The sequence below is a fragment of the Varanus komodoensis genome, unplaced genomic scaffold (genome assembly GCF_004798865.1).
Source record: "Varanus komodoensis strain SLA01 unplaced genomic scaffold, ASM479886v1 scaffold6_2, whole genome shotgun sequence".
NCBI lineage: Eukaryota > Metazoa > Chordata > Lepidosauria > Squamata > Varanidae > Varanus > Varanus komodoensis.
This window is the reverse complement of record NW_025336346.1, coordinates 19,362,833-19,383,005: the sequence shown is the minus strand read 5'-3', so window position 1 is coordinate 19,383,005 and position 20,173 is coordinate 19,362,833. Positions and strand designations below refer to the sequence as shown.

Genomic DNA, 20,173 nt, shown 5'->3' with positions numbered 1-20,173 from the left:
CAACCATGGATTGATGATGTGTGTGAACCAAGTCAGAGACTTTGACTGGGGCCTGAGGATGAGCGGGATCTAAGCAGTATCACTCTATGCTGTCTTCCTAATTTATTCCCTGCCCCTCCATATCATACAAACACATTGCTATTTGCCTTGTGTGCAGAACACATATAAGAACAGAAAACATATAAATACAGCAAAACTTTCACAAGCCCCCTCCCCTACAGTCAGGCTAATTGTCTGTATCAATTGATAAGGCAAATCTGGAACCTTGGGCTGTTTTGCCTAGCTACAGGGGCAGAGTGCAAAAGTGATCAAAAACTCAGCCTCTTTGTATGCCAGTTGTGTAGTGCCCTAAAGGCAGTTAGGGTACAGAGAGACAGTGGGTAAAAGAGGAAGGAAACAAACCATGCTAGGGCCCTGGAAAAAGAAACAAACCATGGTAAATAAACCATGTCTTAGTATCACATATGAATCATGCCAGTATAAACACATATAAAAGTCCTGTTCCATTTAATTATGTGAAAAGAAACTCAAAGTGGAAGAAGAAAGTCCACTAATGAGGGAAGAATTTATAAAAACCTTTTATTTATTTATTTATCTATCGATTTATATCCTGCCTTTTCCCTACAAAGGGCTCAAGACAGCTTACATTATTCTCCTCCTCTTATCCCCACAACAACCCTGTGAGGTAGGTTGGGCTGAGAGAGTGTGACTGGCCCAAAGTCACCCAGTTGGCTTCATGGCTGAGCGGGGACTAGAACCCAGGTCGTCTGAGTCCCAGTCCCAGGCTCTTAACCACTACACCACACTGGCTCTCACATCTATTTAAGATTATATAACACATCTGTATAGCACATCTATTTAAGATTAAGATTTTAATACCTTAAATCATATCATATTGTTCTTATATCTTCTTTTATAAACACTATGTGAACAGACTATTCATGTTTTTGATTGGTTTCAACTTTTAATTACAAAACAATGTTAGCCAGTTGTTTATTATTTCTAAGCCAGCCTATACCAAAGGCTGGCGGAAGGTAGCAACTATTAATAATACTTAGATCAGTTCCTGATCCCAAAGCACATGCAACCTAAGATGAATATATGGGAAATTATAACTTGTATATAGAGCAGCATAATATCCACATTCCCCAACCCACTGTCTCTTATTTTGGGATTTAAAGCCACCATATCTAGTCCATACAATTGTTGATGAGGAGGACAGTGGGAAGCAGTGTGTCAATCTTTTCTTATTTACCTCAAGCACAAACATTTCCTTTTCTATATCCAAAAAACACATTAAGAAAAATTCTGATGCCCCCCGTTGGCAGAAGAGAAAACGCTGGAGAAGATTGCCGCATCAACATTCTATCCTAATTGCCTACAAGCTGTGGTACACTCCTGATAAATCTTGCAGTCAATAAACTACAGATAATTTGAAAAGCCACACTAGAAACTGCCCCTCCTACAGCTGCAGTATTATCCCCACTTTTATTTAGACCTAAAAGCAGCAATTTCTGGTGATCATGTCTGAAATTCTGCAGAGATATGAAACCACGCTCCAGAGACAACAAAGCATCCCCAAACAACAGAAGTCAGTTGGTATATTTCTTTCTTGAGAAGATAACTGCAAACCTATATTGATGGGGTGCTTTTTGGAGATACTTACATTAAAAGGAGATGAAAACCAGTGATGGATCCCAATTCACACAAATCTTTGCATGTGTAGTGCAATAAAAGTGGATTGTGTCAATCCTACCACTAAGCCCACATCACATCCATGGAGCTGCTCACATGTAACAAGAACCCATCAATTTTCAAAAAAATGATGGGTTGTTGGAGACATGGGGCACAGTGCCTGTGGTACATTTCCTTTTTTGCTTTATTCTACAACCCATGGTTAGTACAAAAACATTCTGTGGGTCAACCTGGGCTCTTTAGCCTCTAGTGCGGAACGGGTTCAGGTGTCACACTCAGCAAGAGCTGAGCATGGTTTGCTGATTCAATTGTGGGTTGCTGAGCAAAAGCAGGAGGGGGAGGCTTTCTCCTACTCATGCATGACAACAACCTATTAGTTCTTAAATCAATGGGTTCTAATCAAGTGCATGTGCTGAATATATCCTTGGAATGTGTCGACATGGGTAAAATTGACCTAAGTGATTGTCGCTCAGAATTGACTTGGGGAGAGAACAGAGCTATGGGCAGGGCCTAAGAACTGTGGATTCCAGTCTATGCCTCACTTCAACATTACATACAAGGCATGGCCATGAAGCAGGCCTAGAGGAAAGAGGAGCATCTGGGGATAAAGGGGTATAGAAATCTTCTGATATTTGCTAGATCACAAGGAACCTTGAATTTTAGTTTTGAAACATACATATTTATCTGCCTTGGAGCAATATTATAGCTCATAGTCTGTGACCTGATTTTCATGATATGATGACCTACAGTGAGTTGCCATGTCATTCTTGCAAATCACATTTGTGCCACCACCAGCGACAGCCCCTCAAAAGTGCCTAAGCAATACATTGCAAAGGCTCTCACTAGCTCATCACCATTTTAATTATGATCTGAATGTACATATTTTTTTTAAAAATGTAGTTGCACTTGCACTAGTGTGCAAATGCATGCTACTCCAGGTTCAAAATGGGAAGGCTCCCCAGGCCAATCTCCTGGTAGGTACCTACTGTCAAAGTGCAACCCTGCACATTGATCCAGAAAGGCTCCAGATAGTTTCCCCCCGCCATTTGCTTTGATGTGACAGCTGTCAAAAGGAGACCTGCCAATTCAAAGCAAAGTAAAGGATAGCTATCAATGCAAAGCAAAGGTGTGAGTAACAGCAGTTTGTAAAAGGGGTAGCCACATTTTTCCTTGTTTGTATGAGGTTGGTTTGAGTATGTTTCCCCCTATGGATTCCATATTTTACCCATATTTTACCCATTTGCATCTACTCAGGTGACTGAGAAGATGAAAAGGTGTAACCCATGACTTTTCACTAACACTTACTTGTGATGGCTGGCAGAACTAGAACTTATTTTGAAAACAGGAATTTATGAAGGGCCAGACAGGGCAGTTTAGACAGACTGCATATGTATAATTCCATGTTCAAACTACTCAGGTGCTTGGACTCTTTGGAGGGACTGTTACAATCTCTGGGGGGGGGGGGGGGGGGGGGAAGTCATGGCAAGCCAAAAAGTGCTCACAATTGCAGTAGGTAAAACAGATAGGGTAGCTTCAGCTACCACGTTTTCTGGGATACCGTCTGAACAATGAATGTGTATGAAGGGGGAAAACAACCCACAATAAGCCTGATCATCTGTTGGGTGCATCATGGGTTGTTTCTACAACTAAGTCCCCATGACTTATTGCCATGGTAGGTTAGCATGACATATGTTTCCCCTCCCCCATATCACATTTCTCTTCCAGATCTGAAGAAGAACTTCTAGCAGGGCTTATACATGGAAGGACTTCTGAACTACACAGAAGACCTTCTGAACTAGGCAAATCTTGGACATGGGTTTTAAAAAAGAAACTCCTTCAAGTTAATAGGATCTTTCAGTGCCCTCTGCTGTTACCAGTCACTCAACTTCCAATTTACTCTAGAAGAATGTCATGTTGGGGCTTTGGCTGGCAGTTTCCCAGGCCTTTTTTAAAGTGGTTTGGAGCAGCAGCCTGCAAATATGCGGAAATTTAATGCAATCTGTCTTCTTTAGTAATCACATTCCTTCTGCACTGTGTGCTATAAAGATGTATTGGTAAATGCATTTGCTAAAGATATACTTCCAAAGAGGGGGAAAAAGACTACAAGACTGATTTACAGGAGGCAGGAGGGGAAGCTTGCATGTCAGAGGTTGGCAAGGGATGAGGTGTATTTCGTAGAGAGCTACTTGTGGGGGGGGGGGGAGGATTGTGCAACAGCAATGCAGAACCTGCCTTACTTTAAAGCCAAAGAAGAAAAAGAAAAGCACACGTTTTGGGAGTTGGGGACTTCAAAAGATACCAGAGAAAAGCCCTTTCTCTGGCAGCCTTAACCTTGCTGATTTGCAGACATACAAAGACCTTCTTTGTAAACAGGAAGGGAGAAAATCCACCAGGACTTGCAACAACATTTGAGCTAATATATCCTGACAATTTTTCCATCTCCTTCTGTCGAGGCTTCTTCTGGGAGTTGGCTGGCAGTTTATTTCATGTTATACTTAAATCAGGCACACAGCTTTCCCTTCACAATGTTAATGGAAAGGAAAAAAGGCTCTCCTCACACACCCTCATCTTCTCCCTATTTTAGAAGCACATCTTCCCCTCACACCACAATGAAATCACTTCAACCTTCTGCCTGCAAGCATATGTCCCTCCTTTGTAATCTGAAGTCCCACAATCTATGACAGCCTCCAACAAGATGCTTGGTCAGCCTGGCATCAGATACTGAATCAGTTGATGCTATAAACCCTTCTTCTGCACAACACAAATTTCACAGAATGTTTAAATCCTTCACCTGCCTGAACTTACTGTCATCCTTATGGGAGATACATTGGGTGGGCTTGTACATCACAACAAATAACAATAGATCGGTTACCATGGTTGGTGGTTGGTTACCATGTTGGTTCTGGCAGACTATGGACAGGGTCACTTGTAATGGCAAACGGCTGTGGTAAATTGCCACCATAGCTTAGCATTAAGTGTCGAGCACTGACAATGAGCCCAATCACTAACCAGGCTCATTGTAATTGCTTTGCTCTCTCCCTTTGTCAATTTCTCTCTCATTTCTCCTGGTGGTATCCCAGGGGACACACGGGGAAGAATGAAGTTCCTCCCTCTGACAGTGGATACCCCCCCACACACACACACACTTACTCCTACCTGACAGTAAGCCTCTAGGGCACAAGTGGGAGCAGGTGTTACTGAGGGGCTTAGTTGCTGCTCCAGATATAAGGTCTCTTCTAGGTCTGGCTCCATCCATCCAATATTGCCCAACAGTCAAAAGGCTCTCTAAGAGCAGGATGTGGGAGGAAATGGGGATGCCTCCAACAGCTGCGCTAAACTGGGGCAACTGCTGGCAATGCTTTCTGACTGGTTGCTCCTGCCAAGAGGTACCTTGTTTCTATCAATGATGGGTTGTGCCATTCAAATTCAAACAACACAACAAGACATTGTAGTAGGTAGAAGCTCTAGAACAGACTACTGTGCTTTACTGTGTTTGGTTCAAAATGGTCAGTCACCACGGGTGGGTTCAGACTATACAACAAGCAACCTTTTTATTGTTGTTTGCTCGTTATGTCATGCAAACCCAGCCTGTCATTGTTTCTGGTCATCCTTATGGTTTTGTTCTTCCCAGTCCTACCTGTCCTCAAGGCAGGCACCCCAGAGGATATCACTCCCTTCTTCTGTAGATAGTTTGTTCCCAACTGACCTGCTGAGTGCGCCCCTCTCCCTTCTCCTGCAGGAAACTTTAACCCTTTCTTCCACACTCCACAGCCTATAAATACCCCTTCTACTCCCTATTTCAATTGGAAAAAAAGGGTTCCTGCATACGCTGCCACATATTTCTCTGCTTGTTACTCTACCTGCATTTACCCAGCAGTCTTGGTCACCATAGAGAAATATTTCCTCCATCCACCCCCACAACTGTCCCTGGCACCTGTGCTACAAACTATGGCTTGAATTGCTCCTAACTCAGCCACCAGCACCCAATCTTACCATCTATCCTTTATGCTCAGTTTATGCTCCTCCTCCTCCTTTTGCTCCCGCTTGCTCTACCATACAGATGATGATGATGATGATGATGATGAGCACATTATGCACCCTCCTGCACACGGTCTGGAGCCTGTAGCCCAAACAGCCGCTTTTGATCTCTGACTGCCCAGCACGGAAGCCTCTCTCGCTTTCCTTTCCGCAGCTCTCCAGCACTTGCTCCCACCTTGACTAGCACGCAGCTGAGGTTGTGCACACGTCTTGCCCCCAGGCCTGGATCTGCGCAGCAGTGCACCTCTTTTGCTGCTGCTTCTCACACACCTTGTGCCCCTGTGTCTCCAGCAGTTCTCCCATCTAGCCAGCCTCCCGCCTGTTGCTGGTCCGGCCGGGATCCTTTCCATCCCTCCCTTCACCTGCAAGCCCCTCTCACTCCTGCAGTCACAGCTCCATCTTGACCCCATTTTCCAGACCTCTGCTTGCTCCCCAGCTCCCCTCCCCACTTCGCCCACACCATCTACTTGTACAGTTCTCCACTTGCAATCTGCCCTTCTTATATTAAAAGCATGCTTTGTTTGGAAGAAAAATCAAGGCAATTTTTGGCATTCTGGTTGTAAAAATAAAAAGCACTCTACAATTAAAATATTTCTTTATTGACTAATTGAAATGCTGCTGTGTCTCAGAGTGGTGCTCCTCTGCCAAAGACTGCAGGCTTTGCTGGTGCCCTTCTAAAGGAAAGTTCCTACGATAATGTCCTAGTTTTCCTGTTTGATATCTATTCAAATACTGCTCCTTCTGAGTTATACTCCTCCTTACAACTCAAGTAGTACTTAAAAGAAGAGAAAGCCTGTTAAAGTAAAGCTAGCGGTGAGTTGTGTTGCTAGGCAGATGTCAGGACTAGAGGCTGGATGACTGGACCGGCTGCTTGCTTTGTCACTCTTGTCTGGCATATGTGTAGGATTCTTCAGGCATCAACAATCATCCTAACAGCTAGTTAGGACATCACAACAAATGATTATGGTAGAAACAAATCCTAGAACAGACCATTTCCTCTTACTGTGGTTGACAACAATGATAAATCATAAGTCACCTCAACTAGATTCAAACAACACAACAAATAAATAATAAAAACAATCCGTAGTTACTTATCAGGTCATGCAAACCTAGTCATTCCTTAATCCTGACTAAGGTATTCAAAGGCGTTCTGTGTAAGGCCAATTTTGAGCTAATCCTTGACAGGTTTTACTTGGACTATCAAATATATCTGGAAACACATACTGAGATCAGATTGACTCTATTTCTGCACTAGAATCAAGACTCTGGATTATGCAGCCTACTTTCCCTGACCATATTGTCAGGGTTCTGTCACATACTTTCTTTTTCTGACATAGAGATTATTCTTTCTTGAGAAAAGGCATGAAGTTTGCAATATGTGCATTGCAATATGTGGTGTATCTTTTTGCTGTTTATATGCAAATCAAGGAGCTGATTCTGTGATCCATGGATATATGTAGCCAAAAAACATTTATATCCCCCACGAATGTGCTACAAAATGCATGCCTTTTCTGGGCTAGAGAAAGCAATGTAGGACATTTTCTTTTAAAGTTTGACCCTGCCCCAAAAAAGGGGAATCCTGCCCATACTCAAAATGTGTTAGAAATAAAGGATTCAATAGCTTGTTTCTACAAAATGCAGAAGAGCCTTCCTTACGTTCTTGGCTGACTTCAGATTGGCTTGCTGAACATGACAAAAGCCAGACATCTGTGGGACATACAGGTAGAGGATCCCAGTTCAAAATATACCATAACAAATTCTCAGGTAGTGCTTTAGCCTGCTAATTACGTTGTTGTAAGGTTGCCTTAGGATAGGACCAAATTTCCCATCAACACTTCAGACTTCAAAAAGGAAGCCATGGCTTTGAATTTACAAAAAAAGAGCAGGGTTGTCCTGGATAGAACATTTTGGAGGGCTTTCAATCACAGAATCACCATACATTAGAGATAACTTGATGGCAACATTCACAACTACAGTCTGGCCAATTTCAATTATCCTCATGAATTGCTTGACTAGGATGATGAGTTCAAAGGTCAGGGAAGAATATGCATTTATCCCATATTTTCATTTTTTTTCCAGCTTCTATTCATTAATTTTCAAGAAAAGACACATAGGTTATAAACATACATTAAAATCTGTGCCAAGCCTCCCTGTATCACACCAGAACCATTCAGTGAGCACCACTGCATCATATTATACTCCCATATTATGCCCAACTACTTACTGCTTAGTATGTGTTCAATTTTGGAATTATTATTTATGATTATCAACAAAGATATATAGATGCTGACTTTTAGCGCAGGGAAAACACTTCTTGCTGTTTGTTCAGTGCTTACTAATTCCATTGAGGGTACATAAGACTGAATCTTTAACCTTCAAGTATATGCTCTTGCCATGTATACATGTCTTGTATACAATTCAGCATAATTCTGCAGCATGAACTGCACCATTTGGAACAATGGCCTTTAGGTTACATAAAAGTTCTATCTGGTTGCAAACCAAAGTTTTCTAGTTGTTAGAACAACCAGCTAGAATGCATGGTTGCTCAGGAAATAGATTTGAAAGTAAGGAACTTGGCTTAAGTAGATTATTTTAACTGGAATGCCTTCCTTGGAGATTTAACCCATTATTTAAAATGATGTTGATTTATGATCAATTCATTTCAACACAGAGATGCCATTCTTGGAAGCACCCATATATCTGCCATAATGTTTAGTTCTACCTTAAAACCAAAGACATGGGATGTGGAGGTACAGCTGGCATGACTGTATTTGTCTCATCCTAAAATGCAACCATTTGGTGTATTAAAAGGAAATAGGAAGAACCAACAATAGGAAGAACCCTTTCTCTTTCATAGGAGCACCACAGGTTTACAAGAATCTATTCTCCAGAAAAAAAAAATAGAGGTGCATTTTTGCAGATCAATGACATGTTGAAGAAGTTTACTCTTCAATGGCAAATGGTTGTATAGCCCTGAACTGCATCTTTAATTGCGGCCATGTGCAAAATCTAGTCACAGCAGTAAAGATCAAATGAAATGAAGTGAGATGCAGATAATAAAGTACCAATTTTAAACTCAGATCCAAATTCAACAATACATGTGAAGCTACCTCTTTGCCTAACTTACTTCATAGGATTCTTATTACATATGCTATAGGAATGAAGCAATGAAATAAACTTAATTCCATCAATTTTACCTTCCTTCATGAGTCTCAGTAGTTTATCTGTGATAGCCAATTTAAATACCCCTGTTTTCACAATATGTGAAACTCTCCAATTATTAGTATTTGAACAGGAGAGGGATTTGGATAGAGGCAGCAGCTTTTCATTGATTTGTACCATCATCTGACATAGCAGCAATGAGAGAAGAACATTCACCCTGGAGTAAAGCAAAAGTGAATCTGGCAGGAAAAGCACAATTACCTTTTGTGCTAACCTAACACAGCGTTGATACTCCTTGACCAGCTCTGAGCAATTGAGGACTTGGTGCCTGTTTTCATTGTAGCAAGTCAGGATTGCTTCCTGTAGGTTTGCACATATAGGTTGAGTGTTTCTTCGCCTGTAGGGAAAAGAAAAGAAATCTGTGACTTGCCCTTCTCACTTATTTCATCAATGCAATCGAAGAAATGGTACCAACAGTACCAATGCTGTTGGTCAGTTAAGTGCAGCCTCTTTTTAATCTATAGTATCTCACTTGGCAAGGTGCCAATCCCAGACCTGGTGCTTCTTGGTTCAAGCCCTGGTATGACTATGATCCTGATACGGTAGTGATGAGAAACATGATAATGCATGTTCTTCTTTGTCTCCATGTCCTGCTTATACGCAGACCATAGTTCAGTAGTAAAGCACATGCTTTGCAATGCAGAAGTACTTGGCTTCTCTCTCAGACATCTTCACTTCAAATGAGATTCCCAGTTCCAGGGAAGGCCTGTGCCTCACACCTTAGCGAACTGTAGCTAGCTAGAATAGATGGTTCCTAGGCTAAATGGGACCAATGGTCTGACTCAGGCCACTACATAAGTTCTTTTACGCCTGCAAGTGCTTGACAAATGAGGGTAATCTCTAGAAAAAAAATCTAGTGCATAAAGAGATGTAGGATTTTCCAAAGGATGTATTCCCATCTAGATGAGCTGAAAGGAGCAACAGAAGTAGCATGCCAGTTGAAGGACACCATCTGGTCTCTTCCTGACAGAAGCCCAGTAACCAAGTAAAATCAGAATAGATCCTAGATTTTTCTTTGAAAGGTTTTGGTTGGATATTCTTCTGTTTTGTAGCTTCAGATTCATTCCAGAGACTCAAGAGCATTTATGAGCAACATTCTACTCTCTTTTCCATCTGGAGAACCAACAGCAATGCAATTTACTTTTGATAAGCCACAGTCAACAGATTTCAGTTCTCTCTGCTTCTCACAAACTCACATCCTTGCAGGGGAAGGTCACCTCTAGCAGCTGCTGTGAAAACTAGAGGGAGTCCATTGTTCTACAGAGTTAAAATCCTATGAAACACCTTCCAGAACTTTGAAGCAAGAAAGAACTTAACAAGGAGCTTCAGAAACTCATAAGGTTGGCATTTTGTTCTGTCACTGCAATTTTAATATTGTTCTAATCACCTGAATGAGCCCCTTGGAAACAATACCAAACAGAACTAGGACAGGAAATACCACAAAATCCTTCAATTCATTGGGAAAGTTAAGACTCTTAAAATTAGGTTTTTAACTCAGAAGGTTTGTTTTAATAATCTAACCGAACATTTTATAACTTCAAGGGAAGGTGGAAACATGATGCTGAGTATTAAGGTCAAATATACTGCACCATTCTGTAAGTGAACAGTTTGTGATCAAGTCTTGTGATTTCTAAGAGCCCATGTGAAACCCCAGCTCCTTCATTTAAAATAATCACCCAGGGTAATCTGCTGGTCTTGTTCTTGGAAAACAGGGTAGTTGCAGAAACTTGATATCCCTTTTATCATCTTTACCCAATTAGCCAATGCTGATGTTTTACAGCGAATAAAGATCTTGACTCCATCTTTCATGCTTCTGTAGGATTAAGGACTGACTACTACAGTATGCCAGGAGTGGGCACATGCGGGGAAAGTATACATGGTTTGTGTAACTGCTCATCACCATCCATTCCACAAAACATCAAAGGTGAAAGGTCAGGTTCCCCATACCTGCAGTTGCCACTTCTGCTGCTTCTCTGCTCTCCAACAGGAAGAAAGACTAAGTTGCACAGCTATAGTCTCTTCTGCTCCTGCCCCCTAGCTAAATAATTTAATGCTATATCTTGCCCTAAGAAATGTTGGGATAATAAGCTTGTGTGGTGTGTAAGACAAATTAGATTTGGACCTAAATTCAAATCCCTACAGAGCAATGAAGTTCAATGAGTGACCTCAGGTAAATCACTTTTCTCAACCTAACCTCTCCCATAGGGCTATTGCAAGATTAAAACGCTGATACCCCCATACATGTCACATTGCTCTTCTTGGAGGATGAATAGGAAGGGAAGTAGACAAAAGATAAGAAAGATGTTGGGCCTGAATGCAACGAAAGGTTTCCTTCCATCAGCCATTCCCTGAGATAAAGCACAGAGCTAAAAGGTGATCTCGCTACATTTCGATACACTGAGAGTTACCAAATCCAGAAATCCCTGCTCTCCCTCTTTGAGCATCCCCTTTATTTAATAAACGAAATCTCATCAACTTATCCTTCTTCTATTATCACTGCTGACATCAATCTGATAATATTGGCTTGGCGTGGAATCATGCTATTATATGTCCTCCTGATATTTAATTTAAGAGAAACGTCTGCAGTGGGGTGAATATGTGAAGCAAGCTTTTTATTACTGGCAGCGGTAAGGATGGTGGGAGTGAATTAGACATTCGTCTTAGTCAGGGCCAATGTAGTAGCTCACAAGTTATTCTGTCTTTAACCCTTTCCTGCTTGGTAGTGTCAGGTAATGGCAGTCCTAGCCAAGGGCTGCCTTCATTTGTCTCAGAAAATTTGGCTTGCTGTGTAGATTTACAGTGAAAGGAGGAAGCACCAAATGTCACAGAAGTTAAAACAAGAATTTTCACAATCCATTCCCAAGTATTGTATTTTGGAACGTGCTAGTCAGTTCAATCAATCACGAATTCACTGTTTCATCCCAACAAGCATACAGCCAGCCTGTGTTTCCAATTTCTGCCTAAAACCAATTTCTGGCTTCCACAGTTTACAAAGAGAAGAGCCAGAGAACATCCACAAGTTGCTTGCCAAAGATGCCTTGTAGGTTGACTACTATGGAAAAGAACGCATGGATCTGGGAGTAGAAGATAGCTAGAAAATGCAAGTATCTGCTCTATTAGTGATAAAGCCCCAGGGTGTTCAGCTCAACAGGAGAGCTAGACTGAAAGGATATTGGCAAGAAATGGTTCTAATTCCAATTTCTGGAAGGCAGGTGAGAAACTCATTAAAAGTACAGAAAGTTGGACTGGGTAATTCTGAGCCAGTCGCTGACTCTCAGCCTAATCTACCTCACAGGGTTCTTGTGAGGACAAAATGCCGCTTTGGATTTCTTTTGTTTAAAAGGTAGGAAATAAACATAATAAATACAAATTATGGCTGAAGGATGTGGTACTGTGACACATTTCCAAGGAAGAAAATTTACACAAAGCATCCAAGTGATGGGATGGCATCACTTGAGTTGCACAACGGGAGAAAGGTGAGACACAGATATAATAAAATTTTAAAAAGCTTTGACATTCTATGCTTAGCATCTAAACTTTTCTCAAATCCAAGAACTTCCTGACCTAGCCATTTACTTCATGCCAGACTTTCCTTCGACATATAAATACAAGCAATAATTGCTGAAATACTATTCTAGCAAAACAGACTAATCAACTGGGTACTTAAATGTTGTAGTGCATTATTGGAGACCTGTTAGGTCCAGTTTGCACTAAAAGACAGAAATGATCTCAGGGAGGGGCAAACAAAGGACATCCCTCTCAGACAGAGATGGGGAGCATCTGGTTCACAGAGCCTCCCACCTGCCATATGGAGGACTTGGCTCTCTCTGTGGGCCCCACTCCCTTCCCTCCTTGACCTAAGACTACCAATGCCTTGGGAAAAGGAAGAGAATCCCCACCTAGTCTGCAACCCTTGACTGGGGCTAATGGGAGGTTCCACTGGCTTAGTGTTTTGTGCATACCTTTTCCCACTGGGAGGACACTGTGCAAGCAAAGCACCTTGACTGAGACTATATCTGGACTGTGCCTCCAGCTGCTGTCTCAGTTTGGGGGGCGGGGGGTGCTTTGCTACATGTGAGTTGTCCCTTGCTTATAATCATCTATCCCCTAGGGGGCTGCATGGGGTGTAATCAGTTCCCTATCCATTGTATGTTCCTCATCCCTGCTCAAAGAAACAAGAAAATGGCCATGAAAGTAAACACACAAAATACTAAGCAATGAGGCCATGTGAGATGGAGAGATCTTTGGGAAATTTGCAGGATCCAAGCAGAAGACATCAACTGAGTAAAGTTCCCTTCATTATTTGGGACTAGATGCCAACTTTGAAGCATTTTTTTATTAAACAAATAATCAAAAATATCAGAGAAGAACAACTTTTACTTTTTTCCACCACTGAACTTATTCACACCATGTAAAGAAATGAAAACTGAAGCACCTTGCACTCCTGCATGAATTGGAAGGGCAGAAATAACATGTGTGGTAAGAAAGTCATCTACACACATTCATATGCATAGCACCTACTGCAAAGAAGAGACACATGTAAGTCATGAGACTGCAAGTTCTTCCTAATATTATGAACATAAGCCATGCTGCATGAGAACAAATGTCCATCTAGTCCAACAGTCCACACACACAGTGGCAAACTAGCTGTCCACAGGATCCCTCAAGCAGGATAGCTGTAAGATCTTCTCCTGCCCAAACTCTCCAGCAACTGGTGTATGCAGGCCTGCTGCCTCTGGGAAAGGAGGTAGCACAGAGCCAGCAAGGCTAGTAGCCACTGATTGCCTCCTCTCTCATGAATCTGTCCAATCCCTTTTCAAAGCCATCCAGATTGGTGGCCATCGCCACTTCCTGAGGCAGTGAATTCCATGACCTAACTGTATGTTGTAGGAAGGACTTCCCTTTATCTGCCCTAAACTTCCCACCAATCATCTTCATGGGATGACCCTGGGTTTGAGTGTTATGGGAGAGGAAGACAAATGTCCTCCTCTCTACATTGTGCATTATTTTAAACACCTCTACCATCTCCCCTCTTACTTGCCTTTTACTAAGCTGAAGAGTCTCAGTTGTTGTAGCTGTTTCTCATAGGCAAGATGCTTCAGTCCCCTGATCATTTTTATTACCCTTCCCTGTACTTTTTTCCAACTCAAAGATTTGTATAATGGAAGTAAGATTTCGGCAGTTCTGTTTTCTATCCCATTTCTAATTATGCCTAGCCTGGAGTTTGCCTTTTTCACAGCAACTGTACACTGGCCTGTCACTTTTATTCAGCTGTCCACCACTACCCCAAGATCCCTTTCTTGCTCAGTCAAGAGGCAGGCAGGGATTGCTCACTATTGGGAGCCAACAAAAGTGTGTATAGGCAAGGCTATGGTTTTCCCAGTTGCAATGGATGGCTGTGAAAGCTGAACCATAATCATCACTCAGGCACAGTGTGTCATGGCATCTGTGTTGTAGGGTTATTGGAGGGTTCTTTGTCCTTCCAAAAGCCATGCCTGCCCAGATTTGGATGACATAACACACCATGCCTGGGACACCCTGTGATTTAAGTAAGCTACCGCATCTTAACCATAAGGAAGGCTGAGCGACGAAGAATTGAGGCTTTGAATTGTGGTGCTGGAGGAGACTTCTGCGAGTCCCTTGGACTGCAAGGTGATCAAACCGGTCAGTCCTAGAGGAGATCAACCCTGACTGCTCTTTAGAAGGCCAGATAGTGAAGATGAAACTCAAATACTTTAGCCACCTAATGAGAAGGAAGGACTCCCTGGAGAAGAGTCTAATGCTGGGAACAATAGATGGCAAAAGAAGAAGGGGACGGCAGAGGATGAGGTGGCTGGATGGAGTCACTGAAGCAGTTGGTGTGAGCTTGAGTGGACTCCAGGGGATGGTGGAGGACAGGAAGGCCTGGAGGAATGTTGTCCATGGGGTCATGATGGGTCGGACACGACTTCACGACTAACCACAACAACAAATCTATGGCACCTTCATATGCTCTGGCCTTTAAATGCATTGGAATTCTTAGGTAAGGACTTCTTAGAACTATGCAACTATAGTTAACATGGCTATATTAGTTGAGCAAACTACACAAAAGCAATTTGTGCACAATCTCTCTTTAACATAGAGAAAGTGTGTACTTATGGTTAAGCATGACAAATTCATATCAACTTAGTTTGCCATGTGGTGAAACTGATTATTGATGGAATCCTGCCACATGCACGTGTGGAAAAATAGAGATACAAACATACAAATTTGTCACATATTATGGTGTACAGATCGCAAAAAGACTGTTTCCCAACAAATGACAGAAGTGATATTGTGTAATAGGGGACCCTGTGTGGTAAAGGAGGAAGGACTATCCTCTGTTATGTTAACCAAAGTGGCTCAGGCCTGAGCCCTAATACACATTCAAGGTGAAACACCATGGAACCCTAGCTCAAATAAAGCCCTACAAGCAAACTTCTCTCAGAAAAGGGTTAACTGGGTGTGATGAGTGAGCTGCAGATAGCAAGAACACATTAGCGGATGCTTTATTACAAGAACAGGAAACATGCACCCATCCATATGCTATTGGACTGCAGCTCTCATAATCCCTCACTAGAGACTGTCCTAGCTAAGGGTAATAAGAGCTGCAAGCCAGTAACATCTGAAGGACCACACATTGCCCAATCTTACTTTATTGCATCACAGAAATACTAGGATGCGCCATACTGGAGATAACACTGCTGGAGACAGATTGAGAAACCTGCTCTTTCATATCTTCTCATGAGACTCCTTCACCTGGAAGCTAAGTGCAAATGGGGAAATTTTTAAAAAAATAACTGTTGCAGCAAAAGAGCTTCAAATAAGAAACCTCCGATTTATCACTTTTATTATTACTACTATTCAGTAACACTTCAGCAACAGAAAGGTTGCGAAAGGCCCTGTCATAGTGGCTGACAAAAATTATAAAGCAAGCAACACTTTTGTTCCGCATCGTGCAACATTCAAGATACAAGGAGTGTACAACTGCTTCCTGCGTAAATGGCAGGGTTCCTAACCTCGTACCTTGAAGATGAAAATAAAATGGATATTTGTTTCCACACCAAAGTCACTAAATTTCCAAGGGTGTCTAGCAAAATTAAAGATCTAAAATTACTAACACGTAGTTAGACCATGTCTACATTTAGTCATAAACTGAGCAGGAATGAGTTACAACAATATTGTTGGACAGAACACTCTGAATCATAAGATGAAATTGGGTGAAATCCCACAAGGCCAAAGGAAGAAAAATAATATAGGAGGCAAGGAAACAAATGGCGACATCTTGAAGACCAATCAATTGGTTGTGGCTTAAGCTTTCTTTCTTAAGAGCTAGCCTACTTCAACATTTGCATGATGTCAGCTGAAAAAGTGGCACAAGCTCACACACAGGCTGAGGTACACAGGTGAATAAATCAAGTTAACAACTCACAAGCTAAAAGAAACAAGAGGTAGTAATTAGCTATACAATCAAATATTAGCTCCAGAAATTCCATTAGCAAAGTTTAGGAACATAGCATAACATGCCTGATATTGAATTAGATTCTGAGTCCATCTAGTCCAGGCCTTTCAATACTGACTGGCAGTTGCTTTAAGGTTTGGAGCGAGCCTGCTGTCTCTCTCTCTGCGCATGTGCGCACGTGTGTGTGTGTGTGTGTGTGTGTGTTGGCCCTACCTAGAAATGCCCAGGATTCAGCCTGGGGTCTTCTTTATACCACTAAACACAGCCCCTCCTCAAAGCTTGTCTTCCCCACTGCAACAATGTATGTACAACAACTCAAAATGCACAACTGATGTAACTGATGCACACTTCACAGTTTTCAATGGGATGCACATCTGGTTACATCTCTTTAGAATATAGGTGGGAATAGCAAGGGTCATCTGCTTGCCCATGATATTGTAAGTAACACAGACCTGGTAGACAGCATCTGCTTATTGGATCTGCATTTTTATCTGCATCCTATTTAAGCTTTTGCTCCTGAACCAGTAAATGGTAGGTGTACAGAAACCTGCTTTTGTGCACCAAGCTCCTTAGCTGAATTAGCATGTCTGTCTTTCTGCACTGTGCTGGTAGCTTCACTGGCTGCCAACACAGCATGGCAAGACAGAAGCACCCACCCTGTTGCCTTGGCAATAGTCCTATGTATTCTCTCTTCTCACCCTCCATTCACAGTAAGGACAATATGAGTGCTTCATTTGCCCTCAATGAAGTCACCACATGGCCAGATCTGATTAGCTATGTGATCTGATATCACCTTGCTAACTGCATAATATTTGACTGGTTGAGATCACAAAACCAACAAGAGAAGCATTTTTATTTTGTTCTTAATAGTCTGGAACAAAAGTTTTAAAAAGGTGAAAATAAAAGGTTTGTGGATATGTTTTAAACATTTTTGACCCTACCTAAGCTTCCTTTCTCGACAATTCAGCTAAGAGATTGGAACAGTAGCAGGCTATCAGGCCAGTAAAAAAGTGTTTAGATTTGAGGGATGCTGATTCTGCAAGTAGAATCGGTACTACTTGATGTGTACTTCTCTGTATTCAGCCTCCAATACGCTTTCATAAAAAGAAAACTCATATGAAAAAGGCATCAATTTGGGAAAGAGGAAAGAGAAAAATATTTAAAAAAACATTACAACCAGATACAGTCCATACAAGAGGCCAATTTCATCAGGAAAACAAACTAAAGAATTTCAAAGCAGCCTATATTTCAGGATTGTAAAAGAATCTCACATTGCACTTTTCACAATCTAGGATACTATCCATATAGGATATGTTCTCCACATGTAAGAGGAACCTCCAGAGGGCTAGAGAGAGGAACACAGTAAAATATATATGACTATGGAAAATATCCAGCAAGTCTTAGCATGCTGAGATCATACTGAAAATGTGGAATGAGGATCAAGAGCTCTAGAAGTCTATAGACTGCATATTATTCTACCTGATCCTGTATGCTGACACTCCTAGAATCTTGCTAATTATATCTGGGGGGTGGGGGGGTATGCACATGCATACTGAGGAGGAGGTGCATGTGCACCCTAAATGAGAACTGTCTCCAACCCTTGGTTATTGACTGAGATAAATCATACCTCACCACACCAAGATACTATTTTGATCTGCAAGAAAGGAAGGGCTCAAAACCAGCTAATTAAATGGCACATGCACAGTTCTGTTGAGATACTGCTCATGAAAAAGATGTCCTCAGATCTTCAGGAACAACATCCAGGATATCTTAAGTTCTCTTTATCTAAAGGCTTTGGATATGCAAAAGCTCATGACTTCGCCTTGGTCTCTTGTCCTGTTCAATCCTATTCCCTAAGAGAAAAGTTAACTTTCCACAACAGAAGTATCACACATGCACACAGACTACGTAATTGAAAATCGTGCATACTATTACTGTTCAAAGCAGCAAACAATGCCCTTGAAATCAGTTGTTGCTGAATTAATGACCAGATTGTTACGAATGTTACCTCAGCTTTGCCTTGGGCTGCTAATTAACCAACAGGCCATTAATTCACATGTAACAAGAGGTTTCTCAGGCATTATTGCTTCTGACATCTTTAATTTTGCCATTCTTCATGGAAAGCATTCCCAAATGATGCTAACATCAAATAATCATCCTTCACCACCACCACCACGATATCTCATTCTTAAATTGTATCCACAAAGGTTACAATTCAAAGAATTCGGTGCAGGACAGCAAAGGGGTCAAGAAATCCCCTCACTTGCATTTGAGAACAATTTTAAAATATATTTTATTCAAGTCCTAAAACAGGTCATCATCATATTCCTACTACATCATTTTCACTACTACCCCTTACAAAAAAATTACATTATATTAAGGAATACAAGCTACTTAATAAGGTATGTAGTATGTTAAGCTTTGTTTTGCCTAAAATTAAACTAGCTGAACCAAGCTCCCAGATTGCACCTGAAATTTTATTTAATTCTGTGTAATATTTTTAAAAATACACTGTATATCCCACCTTTCCTACAACTTGGAATCCAAACTGGTATACTTCAAATTGCTATCTAGGAAGTCTGACAATCAGACAGCCACTGACCAGACCTGGAACTGCCTAGCTTTAGCAAGGTTGCTCATGCCTAGAACTAGCCATGTACAAGAATTTCATTTCTCTTCACAAACCAGACAAACCTGTCCCGCTCCCATTTCAAAGGCAAAAATGAACAGGAGTACTTTTTTACTGCCAAAAGTTGGCAAATTCCAGAATTTGCAACTGTGTTTGAAAAATGTATTTTTAAAAATGCACACTTGTCAATATATCTACATTTTCACACTTTAGTTAACAGAGAGAGATACACACTTGAAAAAATATGTGTAAAACATTTTTTCTATTTGATTTGTATATTCTCCCCATTCAAATGTAATGAAAAACAGGTTGAAAATGAAAATGAGAGCAAGCAAAAATGAACTCTGAAGTGATTTTCAGAGAATTTGGACAAGTTCAAAAACTGCTGAATAGCCTATTCCTACCTAGGACCTTGTTTAGGTTTCTTTTCTTTCTTTTCTTTCTTATTTTAATAAAAATAAGCCACTGAAAGCATAGCAAATTTTCAGTTCTCTTTAGGTGCTATTCTAGCTTCCCATCAAAATACGTGTACATACATGGCACAGAAACCTGGAGCAATGACTTTTATTTATAGAATGTATGCAGATGGATACCGACAAGTTGTCAAACACAGAAGTCATTCCTGAGTGGTCTCTAAAAGATTTATTTTATCGAAGTGGAATACGTTTTCACAATTTTCATGTAATTTATCAACACAAAATCATGCTTAGTTGCAACTGTGAAGACATTAAACATTTACCAAGACATTTTCACACTGACATCAAACCAGTGCTACAACAGTGACCTGTTTGTACAATATAGTTATCACACTCTTTGTCACTTGTAATCTATAGCTCTAACCTACAAGCCAAATCAAATCAACGATGTACACACTCTGAGGACAGTACTTGACAATCTGGGATGATAAGTGTTCAGAATAGCAGCAGGTGTGAGGACATGTAATGTAAAAGTAAAACCTGGCAGTTTAGTTGGCACAGGTTTTCTCAAAATGCTTCGCTGTAGCAGTCATCACCTGTGCCAACATTAAGAAGAATTCTCAAGGAGAGTGATTGTAATTATGTTTAGAGGATAAGTTAAACTGTGATTTGACCAAACAATGCCCTTTAGGA

General features: G+C 41.2%; 1 protein-coding gene across 2 annotated transcripts in view; it reads right to left on the bottom strand.

The window, feature by feature from the left end:
- Window positions 1-20,173, bottom strand: part of CHCHD6 (coiled-coil-helix-coiled-coil-helix domain containing 6) — a 236,176-nt gene that overhangs the window by 60,089 nt on the left and 155,914 nt on the right. For both annotated transcript variants that reach the window (XM_044451210.1, XM_044451211.1), the window contains one exon: window positions 9,157-9,292. In XM_044451210.1, coding sequence (XP_044307145.1) covers window positions 9,157-9,292 — 136 coding nt within the window. The remainder of the gene's footprint in view (window positions 1-9,156; window positions 9,293-20,173) is intronic.